At 44.9% G+C, this 20,008-nt stretch overlaps 1 protein-coding gene across 1 annotated transcript in view; it reads left to right on the top strand.

Annotated features, from left to right (window-relative positions):
- The first annotated feature begins 1,925 nt into the window (after positions 1 to 1,925).
- Positions 1,926 to 20,008, top strand: part of LOC147112727 (G protein-coupled receptor family C group 6 member A-like) — a 36,547-nt gene continuing 18,464 nt past the window's right edge. Inside the window, exons 1-4 of the mRNA XM_085998212.1 lie at positions 1,926 to 2,116; positions 3,713 to 4,016; positions 13,719 to 14,576; positions 18,469 to 18,672. Coding sequence (XP_085854338.1) covers positions 1,926 to 2,116; positions 3,713 to 4,016; positions 13,719 to 14,576; positions 18,469 to 18,672 — 1,557 coding nt within the window. The remainder of the gene's footprint in view (positions 2,117 to 3,712; positions 4,017 to 13,718; positions 14,577 to 18,468; positions 18,673 to 20,008) is intronic.

Genomic DNA, 20,008 nt, shown 5'->3' with positions numbered 1-20,008 from the left:
ACAAGAGAAGGAAATACACTTCTGGTGCAGCCTTTAAAAGCCAGTTGAAGGGCAACACCACTTTTCTTCAAGAATAGCTGAAGCTGCAGCAACCTCAGGGAGGGGTTCAGATACTGAAGGTCGCCTAGATTCTTAAGACACCTCCCTGGAAGTCCTTTTGGCAGATGTCAGAGCCAGAAGTGCAAAAATGCTGGATACTGAGGGCAGGAAACCACATAAGAGGGTGTCTGGAGGGAGGTGGAAGAAGTTGTCAGCTCTTGTCTCTCATACTCCTTCTCTTTCGGCATCTGGATATCATGAAACTCACTTCAGCAAAGGGAAACCTCTGCAAACAGTCAAGCACCCTCTTTATTCAAAAGTACTCTGGAAACTCCCATTCCCTGTCAAAAGGGCTACTGCTAGTCTTCAAGGACACTTGTTTCAAAGGGACGATGCACATCTCATCAACATGGGATGCACACGCTTATATGGAGGAAAGTGTCTAAGGCATGCACTTAACCTGGTCTTCTGTCCCTTCAAAGGAGCATATGGTCCACAACCAGCACCAAAAAAATACAACTGGGGAGGAGGAGCAGCGCTGAAAGCCGCAAGTGCACCTGAAGAGGAAATGCTGCACATTGTGGGCAAGCAGAGATGAGAACCTGTGGGAGAGGCTGAGGGTGGAGGCGAGGTGACAACAGAGAGTAGTGGGAAATGATCACCATAGGTAGTCTCAGTTCCATGTGCTTTCTCAAAGTATTGCAATGCCCTTACATTTAGCAACTATTTCTTCAAGGGGAGAATGTCACAACATGCACAGCTAAACAAGCTCTTTTAACATCATAAGGGGTACCTTGTAAGGAAAGGCCGGCCACAATGATGAACTCTCAGACATTTTCACTGGGGAATTAGCTACCAGAACCATAGCCTCAACTGCTGCCACTTCATCACCAATTCTGTCAAAGCATCTTTTTTATGCACGCACCAGCACAGAAACATCCACTTAGGTGTAAGTCATTGGTGAGTCAGAAGGGCTGTCACTGGGTGAAGCACTGAGCACTAATGAGAATGAAGACCTAGGAGTGGAAGAGAGAGATAATGCTGCTCCTCCACTGAGGGTGGAGAAACAAATATCCCCAGCTGAGGAATAGAGGTCTAGCCCTCAAGGGTCCAGTTTTCAAAAGCGGTATGATTTAGGAGTATCAGTCTCACGTGGAGACTGTGGAGACAGTTTCCGTTGAGATGATGGACAAATGGGACAAGTCCACTATCCGCATCTGCAACTCATTGCAGCAGTTTCCAAAAATCTGCAGAACACACTGCCCCCGCCTGCACCCGACCCCCACCAACCCCCCTCCCCCCCCCACCACCATCACCTTGCCACTGCAAGAGAAAGGCTGCTGGAGGATGGTTCCTCTGGGGCAGCCGCTTCCCTGAGAGAAGGCTTACCTTAGACCTCTAGAACTCTATGGGATCATTCCTCTCAACCTCATCTCACTCAGGGAACACCTGGTGGGAGTAGTAGATTAAGAGCACGGGACAAAGGATAGACACGGTCGTGAAATAGCTGTCAATACGGTGTTTGGAATTTTTGGCACTTTTTGAAGTTTTTACATTTTTAAAAGCTTTATAGCAGCTTCCAGAGTATCTGACACTAACACACAGGATACAGTCATTGGTATTGCACAATAGCTTTACATTAATAAAATTAAACCATTTACTCTTTATAAAATTGAGGCTTTTGGGGCTTTGAGCACCACATGCATTCTGTCAGTTGCTTATTTCTCCTGCCAGTCTGTAGAAATGGATAGCACCTCCCTGTTAAGATGCAGTTGTGATTAGCATTTTATTGCACTGAAGTTCAATGTTTAACGTGCTAGCCCTTAAATGCATAACCAGCTTATTCAAGTTCAGATCCAGCTTGATGCGTTGATGAATTGTTGAACATGTTTTCCACACTTGTCATACTCGCAGTTTCTTGCTGGACTTCATTCTCAGTCAAACTTTGCAATATCCCTGATGATATTGTAGGAGCCAGAGCTCCGGGAGACATCATCATCGGAGGACTCTTTCCAGTCCACGAAAAGGTGAAAAACTTGGAAAACCGGACTCAGCCGGGACCATTAAATTGCTCAGGGTAAGTTGCATTATTGATATATAGTCAATTAGCTTTGCTCTGATCTAGAAATATTGATTACAAAATACAGTATCATTTGTTCAACATGCAGTTTATAGTACAAAATAGGCACTGTCACATTTGAAGTTGAGAATCAGAAAGAATTCACTCTTAGCTAATATTAATAAGTGAACAAAGTAATTTGCTTACTCCATGCAAGTCTATAGCTCTTTTTTTCTATCAATATTCCCGTGCTTCTCTCTTGCCTGTATTTCCCTGTTTTTCACTCTCTGTTTATACCTGTACCTTTCTTACAGTAATGTCCCTTCCCAAAATATAGTAATCAACTGCTGCATAGACACTTTGTTACAGAGGATATATTATGCATACAGTCAATGCTTATTTTCAATTTGTTTCAATCAATGTATTATAAAATTAAGCAAGTTATTTTACAAACTTTGTAAGAAGAATTGGTAACTATTTTCCCTTTACAATTGTCTTTCCTTATATCCCTCACCTGAAGGCAACAATATAATCTGTTGTGTACAATTCCAAGAACAACAAAGGCCTCTGAGTACTTCGCCCCAGTAGCCATTGCTCATGCATGTGCAATTCATCCATTGATGGGTCAGTCAATCAACCTCAAACGTGCCCATCCAGTAGGAATTTGCAGACAGCAGTCAGCTATTTTTTCTCACTCTCTGGAACCAGGCACACTAAGAGCAATTGTAGCACCTGATTAGGATGAGTTAATTCATACAAATTAGGGATCAATCCCAGGCATAAATCTTCCAATTGGCAAAATTCAGGCCCAAATGCTTAATACGCTCATACTAAGTTCCTCCCTGTGCTGTTTAAAATAATGATGGGCACTATATGAGAGATGAGCTCCTTTTAGACAGCTAAGGTGGTGTATATATAGCATAAAGCAGGAACATAAACCACTGGGCAGGCCCAAATTTATATTGGGTGTCCTTTCTTTGATGTAAAGGCAGGGTACCTCATAGTCTGTTTCACTCCTCGCACATCTGTCAGTGTACATGCTGAACTCCTTTTAGAACAAAGCTCCCTTGGTATTCAGCCGACTAGAAAGTAACTCATTCATCTGAAAGTTTGCATATTTCAATATATGCCAGCAATGCAAACAATTCCTATGCCTGATTGACTGGATAGGCTCCAACTGCATCATTTCAGAAACTGGGCTGCCAGGGTCCTTTGAAGCAGCTAACCTCAGCTGCTATTTCCTTCTCCTCCCCCCACAATGGCAGGTGCCTGAGATGTAGTTCATGTGGCACGGACACTCGCTGGGAATATTTAAATGACTGAATCTCCCGCTGACCCTGCATACTCCGGCAGAGTCAACAGCAGAGGCTCCCAGTGGGCAGATCCCAGGACTTAAGTTAGGATTAGTGACTCGTGGCAACTTGGGGCCTTAGTTCATGTTTATCATGCTTCTAACCTGCTAAGATGAAGGTCTCAATCTACCACTGATAGTATGTTGCTTATCCAAAAATTACATACTAACCTGGTTTGTAATTGATTGTATTTACTGATAAATATCTGTCTAATGGGTCATAAGGGGAAAATATTGAAGCTGTATTTTTATATTCTGTCTAGATTTGTCCTTTCTGCGTTTCTCCGAGTCCAGGCTATGATATATAGCATTGAGCAGATAAACAATTCTACTTTGCTACCGGGTGTCAAGCTAGGATATGAAATTTATGACACCTGCTCTGATGTCATCGCTGCAATACAAGCGAGCACAAGGTTTCTTTCCAAATTTAATTCCTCGGACAGCAGTGTTGAAGTTCACTGCAATTACACAGACTATGTACCCAGTGTAAAAGCAGTTGTAGGGGGCACATACTCAGAAATATCGATTGTTGTTGCAAGATTGTTGAACCTGTACCTCATCCCACAGGTATGTCTATTACTTATTCTCACTGTCCAGTTTTGCTGTTTAAAGCAATGCTGCTGTTAACTTGTTAAGCCCACATCACTAGGAGATGAATCACAAATGACTGAAATAACTCATCACTTCTCTGTAACATAAAATATCACGTTTAACCTTTGGTGACGAAAGTAGAGTTTTGTCATATATCCAGTAGGGAAAGTTTCTGCGTTATAGGATAGATTTTATGAATTTCATGAATGCAAATGGATAGCAGCGATCAGGAGGGTGGGTAGAGGTGATCGGGCGGGAGGGTGGTAGTGATCAGAATTGGGAAGGCTGGAAAATGATGGCTGGTGATCAGGGAGGATTAAGGCCACGATCAAGGGGGGACAGATGGCTGGCAGCAGCCTGTGTGGTTTGAATGTGGATCCAGAATAAGCACTCCTTCTCATCCCAGCTTCACATTCAGGTAAGTATATTTTAAACACTTACATTGTGGTTGTGGCCTGCAATGATACCTTTCAGGCTGCACATATATCAGGTTAACCATGTAGAAATAGGCTTGCCAGCAAAGTTGAAGCCCATGGAATAAAATTGGCTAAGTGACAGGAAACAGAGAGCAGTGGTGAATGGTTGTTTTTCGGACTGGAGGAAGGTACACAGTGGTGTTCCCCAGGGGTCGGTTCTAGGACCACTGCTTTTCTGATATATATTAATGACTTGCACTTGGGTATACAAGGCACAATTTCAAAATTTGCAGATGACACAAAACTTGGAAGTATAGTGAACAGCGAGGGGGATAGTGATAGACTTCAAGAGGGCAAAGACAGGCTGGTGAAATGGGCGGACACGCGGCAGATGAGATTTAACCCAGAAAAGTGCAAAGTGATACATTTTGGTAGGAAGAACGAGGAGAGGCAATATAAACTAAAGGGTACAATTTTAAAGGGGTTGCATGAATAGAGAGACCGGGGGTACATGTGCACAAATCGTTGAAGGTGGCAGGGCAGGTTGAGAAAGCGGGTAAAAAGCATACGGGATCCTGGGCTTTATAAATAGAGGCATTGAGTACAAAAGCAAGGAAGTTATGATGAACCTTTATAAAACACTGGTTTGGCCTCAACTGGAGTATTGGCCCCGATTTTCTGCCAGCCGTCGGGCGGGTTTTCAGGCGGGCGGGGGCCGAAAATCACCGAAAAGGGGGGTCGCGACCCCCCCCCTGCCTGATTCCCCGCCCCGTCCAACTTTCGGACCGCCATTTCTCCGCGAGCCGATTCAGTCCCGCCCGCCGCTGGCGGGACTGGCCGTCGGGACCCTAATCACCAATTATTGGCATGTTTAATGCCATTTTAAGGGGCCCTTGCTATTTTCAAGGGTTCCCCACGCTAAACACGCCTGCGGGGAATCCCGCTGATGAGACCTGATGTGAAGCTTGCCGGATTGCTTGCTCTCAGCTGCAGGTCATTCGGGAAAGCAGCAATTTAATCGGAGAGCATTTGTATTTTGAAGGACCTTGTTGTTGCAGGCTTGGGGCTACTTCTTCAAGGCTTAGGCACAGCTGTGGAAGGTTGGAGCCTCACACACTTCTCCAATGTGATCTCCTGGGAAGCCCCTCTCGCCACCCTCACTCAGCGCTTCCTCAGCAGAGGCATCTACCAGAAGTATGGGACGCCTTTTTTTCCTTCCCTTCTTGCCATTAAAGGATCTCCAGCAGCAGAGGTGGCAGCAGCAGAACCAGGAACAGCAGGATCAGCAACAGGAGCACCAGGCTGCTGCTAACTCACCTGAAGCTGCACAGGCCAGAAGGGGCCAGCACTTGGAAGTGGCTTGAGAGCACCTTGCTGCGCTTTAGGGGGCCATGGGGACCCGTATCTGCACTGACAGTCCTACTCAGAAGGACTTCCATGAAGGTCTGGTTTCTCTGTTCAATAGATGGCCATCGCTCCTCAAGAGATGTCATTCTCTTATGAGCACTCACCATGTTTTCCCTACCCTGGCGACTTATCTCCTCCATGGAGGTTGCCAACCTTTCCATGGTGATGCGTTCATGCGCCAAGACTCCACAAAGGCTCTGCTCATGGTCGCTATGGACTCCTCCATTCGCTCCACACTCGCAGCGACCCTGGAGACAAAGCCTGCCAGAGACTCCTGCATCTGTGCATGGAGATCCATCACCTCTTCTCTTGCGGATGGACTCAGAGGCAGAGGGTCGACATGCAGCGCAGCTGAGCTGAGCTGGCAGAGTCCTGCGCCCTCTGACGAGGACTCTCCACTGCTGTCCCTGTCTCCAGAATCTGCTGAGGCTCACTTGTGAGCTGTGAAACACCAGGTGACAACACTACTCTATGTCCCGAAGGTCCCCCCGAGGTGTGAGTGTCTGCGCTGGTGCTGGGTGCGCTTACTTCTGCTGACACTGTGTCCTCAGAGGTTGGAGCTTCCTCTGAGGAGTCTGGCTGCACAGCCTCTTCCTCCTCCACAGTGGGGACGGGGGCTCTGGATGGTCCTGTGGGGAGTAAAGGAAGGAGTTAGAGATGTGATGCCAAGGTTATATGCACGTTTGAGTTGACATCTGCTGACACCTGCATCCATGCAGCCTTGGTCTCAGTGGGAGGCCTCTTCCTGCCTGACCTAGGGAAGAGGACCTCCCTGTGGGCCCTAACCCCATCCAATAATGCCTGCAGGGAAGCTTCGTCGAATTTGGAGGCAGCTCAGGGTCTGGCACTGGCCACAGCTGCTGCAGGCTCCTCTGCCATCCTGTATGGTTCGTTTGGAAGCCAACAGAGGAAGCAATGCTTGCCATGGACCTGGAAAGCACCACGAATGATTACATCATACTGTGGGGCTTCCTGACTGGAAATGGACAATTAGCAAGGCTGCCCACATGCTGGAAATTAAGGGAAAATTGCATGCAGCTGGCTGACCCATTTTTTTGTGGGTCAGAACCCCACATTCGGGGAATCCGACCATTTCCCACACAGTCCACAAAATCGGGCCCATTGTGTCCAATTCTGGGCACTGCACTCTAGGAAGGATGTGAAGGCCTTAGAGAGGGTGCAGAAAAGATTTACGAGAATGGTTCCAGGGATGAGGGACTTCAGTTACATGGATAGACTGCAGAAGCTGGGGTTGTACTCCTTAGAGCAGAGAAGGTTGAGAGGAGATCTGATAGAGGTATTCAAAATCATAAGGGGTCTAGACAGAGTAGATGGAGAGAAAGGAAATTGGATAAGTACCTGATGGAAAAAAATTGCAGGGCTACAGGGAAAGTGTGGGGGTGTGGGACTAGCTGAAGTGCTCTTGCAGAGACACAGCACGGGCTCGATGGACCAAATGGCCTCCTTCTGTGCTGTAATCATTCTATGATTCTAAGATTGTTCTCAGCACTGACTCCTAAGACACCCCACTCAGTACTTTTCCCCACTCCAATATCACTACCATTCAGTCAGTTTCTTAACTATTAACTGGGTTTACACTGGGTCCCCACAACTGTCAATTTAATCAATAGCATTTCATGTGGAACTTTATCGAAAGTCTTTTGAAGTCCATTTGGGTTGTCACTTTCTCAAAGAAAGGAGGGGCTGGATTTTCCGCCCGGAGGCGGGATGCTGGTGGGTTCGGTCTTCAGCGGGTCCCACTCCCTGTTGCAGCCACCATCCATTAAGGATTTTCCCTAGATTGGCCTCATTAAGGCTGACGTGCGCGCTAGCCAGCCTAATCGCTGGGTGCGGGTCGGCTGCCCGCACTTGATGATGTGCTAAGAGCCTGGATATTTAAGGGGGCCATGTCCCATTTGCTTTTCACTTGCTTTCTTCTGCTTTTGAATGCTGGTTGCTGCAGGAATGGCAGCACAACGGTCCAAGGCTGCTCCCCATTTTGATGATGACTCCATCAATGCTCTTGTGGAGGGAGTAAGAGGATGAAAGGAGGTTCTCTTCCCTTCCAATGGACGGAGGAAGTCTCCTCAGCACACAAAGGCAGCTTGACTGCAAATTGCTGAGGAGGTAAGTGCACAGTCTGTGTGTACACACACCTGGGTGCAGTGCAGAAAAAGGTTCAATGACCTGATGCGCTCAGCAAAAGTGGGTATAACATCACACTTACCTTCAGTCTGCTTTCCATCCCTTCTCACCCCCATCACTCTGCATTGGCAACCTACTCCTGCACATCCCAACTAACCCTAACATCCCTTGCACCCTCACCCATCCCTCTCTCTCTATGTACAGAATCATTTCACCATCCTACTATGCACCCCTCACGCTCAATCTCACTGTTATACAATGACAACAACTAACAATGCACAGGGAGGGACCTTGGTATTGGCACCTCACTTCATCTTTGTCTCCCTCTAAACATCTATGTTATCCATTCTTAACATTGAATCCATCAATCTCGCTGAAACTCCACTTGTGTCCCTCATTGCAGGAAAAGAGAGCCCACAATAAGTGGGAGAGAGAGAGGACAGGAGGAGGCCTATCATCTCTGGCACATATAATGACCACTGAGGAGGCAGCTCTGGAGATCGTGGGAGGTGCAGAGGAGCTGGAAGTGGGAGACGGAGAGACGGGCACAGTACAGCAAGCTGGTGACAGAATTGATTTGCAACCCTATCATTTTGTTTTCATGAGTGACTGCTATGGCATCTGATGCTCATAGAAATATAGTTATGACCATCTGCACAATGGGATGTGTCTGCTACCTAAATATCACATGTCTAACTCATGCCTTTACTCCCCCACATGACCATCGAGATCCCCCTTCCCCACTGACCAGGAGGAGGAGCTGGAGGACTCCTCAGAGGAACCTGCAGCCTCTGAGGGAGCAGTGTCAGCAGAAATGAGCGCACTCAGCACCACCGCAGAGACGCACACTTTGATGGGTAGTTTGCGAGATAGAGTATTGTTGTCACTTGATGTATCACAGCTCACAAGTGAGCATCAGCAGATGGTGGAGACAGGGACAGCAGTGGAGAGTCCTCATCGGAGACCGCAGGGCGCTCCTAGCTCTGCTCAGCTACATGTAGAAGCTATTCCTCTGGGGCCATCCAGTAAGAGAGCGGTGCTGGAGCTTCAGGAACAAGTGCAGGAGTCTCTGACGGGGTTTGCAACCACGGTAACTACAAGTGTGCAGAGAATGGAGGAGACCATGTCAAACATGAGCAATGCCATGGTGCACGCAATGGCGAATGTAGGTACCGCCATGAAAAGGATAGCACCCTCCATGGAGGACATAAATCGCCAGACTCAGGAGAACATGGTAACACAACCAGAGGTTCATGGATAAGGAAGGTCAGCACAGAAATGGGTCCTCATGGCCCCACTGAAGTGCAGCAAAGTGCTCTCCAGCTACTTGCTAGCAGTGAAGCGCGGGTGACCCATGAGAGGGATGGTGGTGGTCAACAACAAGGAAGTGGAGGCTCCTCTCCAAACGCTCACACTCTTATGCCACTGCGGAACCCTATGTCTGAGCCCCAGATGCCTCACGCGACTGAGATGGCCGTCTCAGCCGCTGCACAGCCGCAGAAGGAGCAGACTTTTGCGGAGCCCTCCAAGGCTTCCAAACCCAGAGGACGCCCGCCAAAGGCATCTAAGTAGGCACAGCAGGGAAGTGAGCAAGGTGCCTCTACATCTGCTGAAGCCACAGGAGATGCACCACGTAGAAGCACGTGTAAGAGAAAGCTAACACACAAATAGTCACGGGTAGTCACTTGGGTGATTTCATAGTATACCAATTTACGTTTGTGATGTTTATTTCTAGTGTATTAAACTAATGCGATGTGAATGATTCAATGCATTGCCCTATGTGTGCTCAGAATTGGAAGAGTCACAGTGAGGGTTGAGGGCGCCTTTCATCTGCAGTGATGGTGGGGAGAGTGATAGGAATGTATAGTTCATTGTTCAGATGCTGTATTGTGTGGAATGGAGGTCCTGCCAGCCACATGTACGTACAGCGTAAAGTTATGCGAATCTGGCATGGATTAGTCCATCCTTTGCCTGACAGCCAGCAATGAGGTTGCACTTGGACAGCCGCCTCTGCCAGGTATTCCTCATCTGCAGCCTCATTCAGCTCTTCCTCCTCCTCCTCCTCCTCTGAGGAGGAGGAGGCAGTGCACTAAGCCACTTGTTCCTCAGGCAGCGGTAAGCCACACTGCTGTGCAATGCTGTGCAGGGCACAGCAGACCATGATGATTCTGGCTGGTGCATGCTGTAGGGCTCCACCAGATCTATCGAGGCATCTGAATCGCATTTTGAGCAAGCCAATGGTTTGCTCTATGATGCTTCTGGTGGAAATGTGGCTCACACTGTAGTGCTCCTCAGCTTCATTTGATGGCCTCCTCATCGGTGTCATTAGCCACATCTTCAGGGGATAGCCCTTGTCAACAAGTAGCCATCTGAAAAGTTGAGTTGGCGGATTGAAGAGCTGAGGCACAGTAAACTGCCGCAGGATGTACGAGTCATGGCAGCTGCCAGGGAACTTGGCGCAAACATGCATGATGATCTTCCTGTGGTTACACACCAGCTGGACGTTAAGGGAGTGGAAGCCCTTGCAGTTCACAAATACAGCTGGGTTGTGATGGGGTGCCCTGATGGCTACATGTGTGCAGTCGATGACGCCCTGCACCCTTGGGAAGCCTGCCATATTGGCAAACCCAACCGTCCGCGTGGTTACACTTGCTTCATCCATTGAGAAGTGGATGTAATTGGCTGACTTGCCAAACAGGGGCATCAGTAACCTGTATTATGCATGTGTGTGTGGCTGACTGGGAGATGCCGCTAATGTCTGCTGCTGATCCCTGGAAGGACCCTGAAGCAAAGAAGTTGAGGGCGGTGGTGACATGGACAGCCACTGTTAAGGCGTGTCCACCCGCTCCTCTGGGCCGCAGGTATTGGTGCAGCATTGTGCAGGTGTCTGCGACCACCTCTCGTGGAAGTCTCAGCCTCCTTTGGCACTGCTGCTCACTCATGTTGAGGAAGCTCATCCTCTGCCTGTAATCCCTGTGTTGGAGGTATCTCCTGTGGCGTGGTGCAGCCCTGCGCTGACAGTCTCTGCCCTGTGCAGCATCAGATGGCTGAGGAGAAGGTTGCCGCTCTTCTTGTCGGTGCTGCTGTTGTGCCTGATTCTGCTGCTGCCGTGGCTGCTCATCCTCCGAATCTGAGGACCATGATGAGAGAGTATAAATCGTTCCCATTATGCTGGTGAAAATGTCACTTGAGGATGAAATGTTATAAGCGCTCAATCAATGTGGAGAGAGGTTATTCCAAGGAGGTTACAGTGCATATAGATCTCACAGCACACACTTACAACCTCAAAACACTTGAAAAATGTATTCAACATCCTGCAATCAGAAAGTTCAGACTTTGAAATTCAACTAAAGTGGCAGGTTCGCTTTAATGCTGCACTTGCAGCTGTGAACTATTCAGCTTGTTGGAACACCCGACACAATCAGCTGGCGTGTTCCTGGAACGCCGTGGAACACAGTGAAAATGTTGCAAAATTTAAAAGCCCTCTCAAAATAGGATTGAACAGGTAGTTAGCATAACTACCTTAACTGCCACTCCCACCGCTTGGTGTCGGGTCTGGTCAGGAATCACAGACCCGACACCTTGGATTTAACTCCGGACCCGCCTCCAAACCCGCCCTCTGAGCGCCGGCAAAATGGCGGCCGAGGAGTTTGATGAAGCAGGAGATCCCCTTCTGAATTCATTCTGACAGCTGTTAACCGGGTTATTGTTGTACAGATAATCCTCAACTTTGCTTCTGATCATCGATTCCATGATTTTATATGGAATGGAAGTAAGACTAATGGGTCATTACTTACCTCTGTTTGTTTTGTTGCAACTCCGGTGGGAATTTGGCAGATGGGTTACAAACCAGGCCCGGACCTAGACATGCCAAGTCCTGACCTTACTTGCCAGTTTGCAATTAGCCTTGGAAGGAGCAGAGCCCTTACACCACTCTTTGCAATACCAGTAGCACAGAGGAAGCAAGAGTGTGGGAGGGAATTTCATATGTGACTTTGGCCTCTCTGTGGCCTGGTACATCTTTTGAGGCCAGTACACAAAGTAGAAAGTGTACTAAAGAAACTAAGTAGAAACCTCTTCCATGATGGTTGTGGAGCCCTGCTTGGGGCCCAGATATAAGTTAATTTATTTTTCGTTCAATGCAGGCTCCTTACAAACCAGGCCCTGGGGGCTGAAGTTGGCTTTCCGGGGAGGAATCCCTACACCACACCACCTCCCCCCGGGGGCTGGACACCAGACCTCTGAGCGGCCATAGTTACCATGCCTCCCGCTCCATATCACTGGCCTTGTAAAAGGCAGATGGAGGCCCCATAAGAGCTCCAAGGACAGGCTAGTTCCCAATCTATTTTCTGGTATATCTATTGCCCTGTCATTAGAGTTACAGCAGGAGTTCACTGGAAGGGCTGAGTATTTTCAACCCCAGATGATGCAACTAAAGATTTGCAAATGGAATTTGCTCAGTATGTAATTGGTCAGGCACGTGGGAAATTAAATATAACACAGATAAATATAAAACATTATATATAGTTCAAAAACGTGTGACATAAATTTACAATTAGCAGAATTAGGACAGAACGACGCATGGGAGTAATGGTAGACACATTGCTTTCAATATCCAGACATCATAGAAGCAATTAAAAAGCAAATAAAATGTCAGAATATATAGCCAGAAAAGCACTTAGAAGCTATGCCAAGTATTAATGTATTGATTGCAATTGACCTAAACTATTGCAATTAGTTTTAGTTACCTTGCCACAAAAATTATACACCTGCATTAGAATAGGTATAGAAAAGAGCAGCAGGACGGATCCTAAATGTAAAGCTATGAGAACAGATTAGAGCAGTTAAAGCTGTAAAATCTAGAAAGAAGAAGGTTAAGGAGAGGCCTCATAAAAGTACATGAGATATTAAATTATATAGGTAAGATAAACCCAGACTTTTATTTCAAGTGACATCAAGAAAGTAGGAGTGAAGAAGGTAAATGAAAATCCGTGTAAAGTATATCTGCAACAGATATCAGGAGAATCATCTCTACCCAAAGAGTGGACAGCGTTTGGTCTAATTTGCCCAGCGAGGTAATGCAAGTAAAAGCATTAGGATTATTTAAAATATCTTTAGAAGCCATGAGTTAATAAGTTTTTATGGGTTAAATGGCTTCTTTTCATCTCTGACTTTTCTTATGTTCTTATGTTGTTGTAGAATTCATAAGAAAATGGAACTAGAAAAGGTCACGCAGCCTGTCAAGCCCATTTCAACTGCAGGCCATGTACAATTTGCTCTGTCATGGATTCTACCCAGTCTGCTCAATCTCCCGGCAGGGGCTATGGGTAAAAGGTTCTGTGTAATTTCTTCCTGACCCTTGAAAGAAAGGAAGTGCAGCTTCAAACTATTAATCCAAACTTGTAGCCCCTACTATTGGACTCTGACCAGTTGCATTCCGCAGATAACTCACCCAGCATCCCAGGAACAGAAGGACCATCTTACCATTTTGATAAAACATTTAATTATCCAATGCGCTTTTTACATTGGAGAAGTGCCGCATCAACTGGTTCTTTAATGTAGTAAAAACTGTTGGTGTTATGGGATACATCATCTATGGTGCGAGGCAGATTCCACAGCACCAGAACACTAGGCAAACAATTGTGCAGGTGCAAGTCCTTTGATTACGTAAAATTAATATAATTTTTTTTTCATTTTGATCTTTGAACAGGTCAGTTATGGAGCATCAGCTGAAATTCTAAGCGATAAAGTGAGATTTCCATCATTTTTCCGGACTACTCCAAGTGATGTCCATCAAACTGAAGCTATGGCTAAACTTGTCAATCATTTTAAATGGAACTGGGTTGGAACAGTTGGCAGTGATGATGATTATGGCCAGGCTGGAATGAACAGTTTTATCTCAAATGCGGGGAAGTTTAATATATGTATTGCTTTTCATTATGTTATTCCAAGTTATATTAATCACCAAGATGTTGATGGAGTGAGCATAGATCAAATAGCTGAAACCATTAAGAATTCATTGGCAGAAGTTATTATTTTATTTGCAAACGTGCCAATAGTCATCCAATTGTTCACTGCATTAATTAAGCAGAATGTGAGTAAGACCTGGATTGCCAGTGATTCCTGGTCCATTTCTAGACAAGTTGCCAGCTTGCATCATATTGAAAAAGTTGGAAACATCTTTGGCTTTTCCTTCAAAAATGGAACCATTCCAAACTTTGCTGACTACTTTAAAAAGTTGGACCTATGTCCCAAAGGTGCCAACAGGTTCATTGAAGAATACAAGAAGCTCTATTTAAACTGCTCAGATCAATGTGTTAATGTCACAGAGACATGTAATGCAAACTCACAGAAGTACAAACCTCTTGACACTTTTAATTTGGTGTCTCACTGTGCTTGTACCAAAACAAACAACGCTCTGAAAGATCATGTTTTAATTGAAAATATTCACTCAGGCACCACCTATGGTGTGTATTTAGCCATCACTGCCGTAGCTCATGCTCTACAGAGGATCATCAGCTGTAGTGAAGAAAAATGCTCAAGCATTTCTAACTTTGCACCATGGCAGGTAATTGTTACATAATAATTAATCAATCTATTTAAGGTACTTTCCTGTCAATAAGGAATGGCACAATGAACTGCACTTCTTGGACTGGTCACAAATCCAACACATGTCAAGGTGGTGAAAGTCTCCTCTTTCTAGTGATTATTAAGGCTTTTATTGATAAGAGTTTATTTAATATCAACTCTGTTTTGGGGATGCAAGTCAACAGCATAAACTGTCCATAAATTGGCAGAAATTAGACAAAATAAAAAGCCGATTATGGGGAAAATGTAGCACTGTTGTGGTAGGAATGCTTTTCTGAAACTCAAGTTAAGGGCCTAGAAAGTCCTGAAGTCCCACTCCATTGCTGGACATCTAGGAGGGCAAGACTTTGGCCTGCCCATCTGCCCTCACCTTGACTCTCTCCCAAACCCCGAGGATGGAGTCATTTAAATAATAAGGGCGGGTGCCTGCGTACGTAAATGACTTACTGAGACGATTGCCCCCTAGATCCAGCAGGATTTTGGAGCAGCTCCTTGTTCCTGACCCAAACTCTACATTGGAATCCAGAGTGGATATTCCTGTGATGTTGCTTGCTACAGGTGAGGTGAATGTCACCATTTGTTTTGAGTGCTAGCCCCAGCATTTACCAGTCTGGCAGATTGTTATTCTTGGGAAATACCTAGGGAAGCACAAGAGGAAGAAATGATCTAATTAACACACTCGTAACAACTGTGACTAGCCAAGTCTTTCTGTGTTGCGATGTTGCACTGTCTGCTAAATTTAGACTGTACAGAGTGCCCAAGCGTGTGAAAGATTAGGCACAGAAAGAGAAAGCAACAGTGATGAGCACTACCCTGGGGGTGTGCATTGGCCTCCTGAATGATTCAGTTGCTATGCAATTAGCCACCCTGCTTCCCAAAATATGAGTCAATGCAACATGTAAGTGACTGCTGGTGGTAACATTATTAGTGTCAGATTTGAGATAGGTCAGCCAAATTACTGGAAGTTTTCCTTGGAAGCTAGAAGGTGTGCCATACATATATATGGGATGCCTTGTGATGGTGTAAGAAAGGCCCAAAGGATTCCATGCATTCAAAATCAAGGCCCAGCTCCTTGAGGTGAAAGTGGCAGTTACAGCCATGTCTTATCATTACACTTGGAGCAGGTACATTCACTTTTCTCCTCCTCAATGTGTAAAGTTACTTTCTCATCATTGCCCAATTCTGCGACTTCTTCGCAGGTAGTCCAAACAGCAAACATTGGCAGTATGTGACGTCCTTCTGTGCAGCACTCACTTCAGTATCACTCTAGGGCTCTCTCTCTGTAAAAAGGCCCCTAACACCCAAAAAAAAGATTTAAGTTAACAATTTTATCATTTTATTAAAAAAAAGGATGTTTACACCTTAAAATTATACTATTGAATTTATGTGGTCATGAAAGATAATTTCCACTTCAATTGGTCAACAGTACATTCAGGTTGCCAGGTACAGGTATGTCTCTCCTGTTGGGCAGGTTACGTTGTCACATGGGGAGAGCATTTTACTTCATAGAATCATAAGGCTCAAATTTCCAAGCCCTGTGGAGGCAGGTTTGGAGGCGGGTTTGGAGGCAGGAGTGGTGGGAAAATTGCAGAATCGGGGGGCAGAAACCCATCCCGCCCCCAACCCGCCTCCATGCCAATGTCCCAGGAGGTGGGTATCCGACCTGTGCTGGGAGCTGCCTCCCTGAGGCGGGAAGGGGATTCATGCCAATTAACTGCCTGTTAACAGGTAGTTAACAGGCAGTTTTTTGCCTATTCCCTATGACATAATAAAACTCACTACGCACTTGGTTCGAGAATAAAGCAAGGCTTTAATCAACTTGTTTCAAAACATGGAGGTCTAGTTGTACTTCACTAGTTCCTGTCTTACAAAATGTCCCTGGGCAAGCTGGGCCCACTCCCAAGTATTTATACTCCTTGGACGGTGCCACCAGCTGGCCGTCCAGTGTTATTTCATGAGTAGTTTCTTCATGATGATGAGATTTATAACACCCTATTTTTAGCCCTGAAGTGTGGGCTTCCCGACGGCTCTGAACCACCCCAAGTTAGCGAGGCGGACCGTTGGTCTGAAGGGGTTGGAGGGGTCGAGATGTCTGTTGTGCAGGTGAGTGATGGGTGCATGTGTGCAGAGGTAAGTGTGTGAGGTAAGTGTAAAGTGTTTTAATAAGTTTTACTTACCTTTACTTTCTCCTGCAGGCTTCCTTCCCTCAGTTCACCGGCACAGAAAGCAGAATGGCCGCTGAACTGTCAAAAGCTGCAGCATTCTGCTTTCTGGTCTGGCGAGATCTCTAACTGAGTCGGAGTAGAAGGACTCAAGTTAGAAGACAGATTGTCAGTGTTTGACAGCTTCACAGAGCTGTCAAACGCTGATTTTTATCTGTCAGAAGCTCTTGACAGATGAAATGTCAATCACTAACGTCACCAGTAACCAGGTGTCCCTTAATTGGCCTGCTGAGCCCGCTGGGTGGGCTTAACAAGGTCAATCAAGGGAAAATAGTGTGGGTTGGCCACAAGTCAATGGAGGCGGGACTACAACCCAAAAAGTGGGAGTCCCGCCTCCATCACGTCCCCATTGACAAAATCCAGCCCATAGAATCTTACAACAAAGGAGGCCATTCCTTTGAAAGATCTATCCAATTAGTCCCACTCCCCTGCTCTTTCCCCATAGCTCTGCAATTTTTTTCTTTTCAAGTAATTATCCAATTCCCTTTTGAAAGTTCCTATTGAATCTGCTTCCACCACCCAGCAAGCAGTGCATTCCAGGTCATAACAACTCACTGCGTAAAAAAAAATTCTCCTCATCTCCCCTCTGGTTCTTTTGCCAATTATCTTAAATCTATGTCCTCTGGTTATCAACCCTCCTGCCAGTGGAAACTACCCACCTACTCTATCAAAACCCTTCAAAAAATGTGAACACCTCAATGAAATCTCTTCTTAACCTTCCCTGCTCTAAAAAGACCAATCCCAGCTTCTTTAGTCTCTCCACATAACTGAAGCCCTTCATCTGTGTTACCATTCTAGTAAATCTCCTCTGCACCCTCTCTAAGGCCTTGTCATCCTTCCTAAAGTGGGGTGTCCAAAATTGGACACAATACTTCAACTGAGGCCGAACCAGTGATTAATGAAGTATAACTTCTTTGCTTTTGTACTCAATGCCTGTATTTATAAAGACCAAGATCCCGTCTACTTGGACTCTGTCTTCTTGTCCATGAAATACTGTTATGGAAATCACAATGGGTCTTATGCCTGTCCTTTCTCTCACCACAGAGCAGTATGCAACCCCACTGGGTTTCTTTATCATTAAGAAAGATAAATGGTGAGAAATGTGAGCAGGTCAGTGGCGCCTTATGTCGATTCGCTGCTGTTGTGTTTCACATAGTGGTTGAAAATGCATTGAGCCTTGCTATTCCCTATGTCAGTTATCAACCTGAGTCAGCTACCAGGAGAAAGATGAGCAAACAAAATTAATTTGGAAAGTGAATCAACAAATTCCACTGTAGTGCAGCTCCGAGGCGATCTCAGGAACAGTACTGGTATTTGCCTTTTTGGTTGGAGGGAAAAGCAAATGGACCTAAAGAGGGAGAGTAAAAAAACAAATAAATAAAAAATAAAGAGCAAATAACCAGAAGAATGAATAATAATGGGATCTATTTCCTGAAAATCTATGAAGTAAGACATGGATATTATACTCTAATACAAAAGCAAAATACTGCAGTTGCTGGAAATCTGAAATAAAAACAGAAAATGCTGGAAATTATACTGTCTTTAAATGCTCTCATTAACACGTCTCATAGTTGTATGAATCACACTCTGGCGTTGTGTTTAATAATTTGCTGTAAAAATTTAGTTATTTTAAAAGCACTTCATTCACAGCTGCTCAATGAACTGAAGAAAGTTAACTTCTCTGAGAAGAATAGCTACTTTTACTTTCGCCACTCTGGAGATTCCTCAAATGGGTATGACCTAACCAACTGGGAGATGGTGAATGGAACCGTTAAATTTATTATAGTTGCTAACTATGATGTGGAGAGCAAGAGAATAACATCCATTGATAACACGTTCTTTAACAACACCCAGGTGATTTAATCTGTATATTTTTTTACTTGTTGATTGATTTATTGCAGTTTTATTGCAGTGCTTTTATATCTTATATTTTAAACGGTTTTCAAATACAGATGAATGTCACAATTTAGCAATGCTGTTATGCTTACTTCAGTTAGCTCACTCCTTAGGTAAACCAAAACAGTCAATTTATGTTAAAACACTTTTTTTCCACATTAATTGAAGATTATTTTTGCAATATAAAATATTGAGGAATGAACGTGAATAACAATTATGGCATTAAATGCATCTTGGCTACAAAGTTATTGGTCTTAGTATACTAGCACATGCAGAGCCTATAATGGGCCAGTAAATATTTACAGTATTCACCATTACTGGTGGCAAGGGCTTCTTAAAATCTTGAAATTTGGCATCCTGAGAGCTGAGTTGCAAAATGGCTGCTCATGTCATCTCTAAGTTATTGTTTCCCTTGTGTTAATTTACACATTTACTCATGTCTTCCAGTAGTCATAATCCAATCAGAAAGTTGGGCATATATCCATAATGCTGGATCTCTCCCTAATCCCCTCTCCCTTCCATCCGAGTTCCAGGAAGCATCAGCCAGTTTATGGGCAATAGTGTCATTTTCCGTCATTTTCACTCATTCATTCATCCACCCATGGCATTTCAGGTTGGAAATCAGCAGTAATAGAGGCACATTGTCAAGCCATTGCTGATGCTTTTCTCTTGCTTCTTTTCTGTCATCACTTGAGCCTTTCAACAACCAGATATTTAAGGCAGTCCATGACACCCCAACATTTGATGCAGAAAAGCAAGTAATTTAGGAAGGATATTCAAAGACATGGAGAAGGTGCAGAAGTAATTCACTAAGATGACACCAGGGATGAATGTATTAGTTATGAGGATAAACTAAAAAAATAGAAAATAGAAAAATAGAAAAAATTAGAACAATGCTGATTAAGTTGATCTAATAGAGTTGTTCAAAATTATCAGAGGTTTTGATGAAGTAAATCAGTAAAATATCCTATCACTACTTAAGCAATGCTGAAATGCTAGACAGAGCTGTGATAAATGTCCTAGTTATTACTTTATTTACCTTTTAATTTTACAATATTTGTTTAACAAAGAACTCTTTTACCAATTCTGTGACCAGTTGTTTATGCCTCTCTGCAGGTTAAAGGCTAACATTACATATTTCAAAAAAGTTCTTCAGCCTACAATGATGGTGCTTTGTCAAAATTTCATTCTAGTGTGCTCTGCTCAGTGCTCTTTTATCCTTTTTGGTGTTCATTTCCTTAATATAAGCTTTTAGTAGGTCCTGTTGTCCTGTTGTAGGGGGTTTCTCTTGCTC

Source organism: Somniosus microcephalus, chromosome 9, assembly GCF_052327205.1.
Source record: "Somniosus microcephalus isolate GS21.2 chromosome 9, FLI_Smic_1.0, whole genome shotgun sequence".
Classification (NCBI taxonomy): Eukaryota; Metazoa; Chordata; class Chondrichthyes; order Squaliformes; family Somniosidae; genus Somniosus; species Somniosus microcephalus.
The sequence above is the reverse complement of the archived record's forward strand: the minus strand, read 5'-3'. Positions and strand labels throughout refer to the sequence as shown.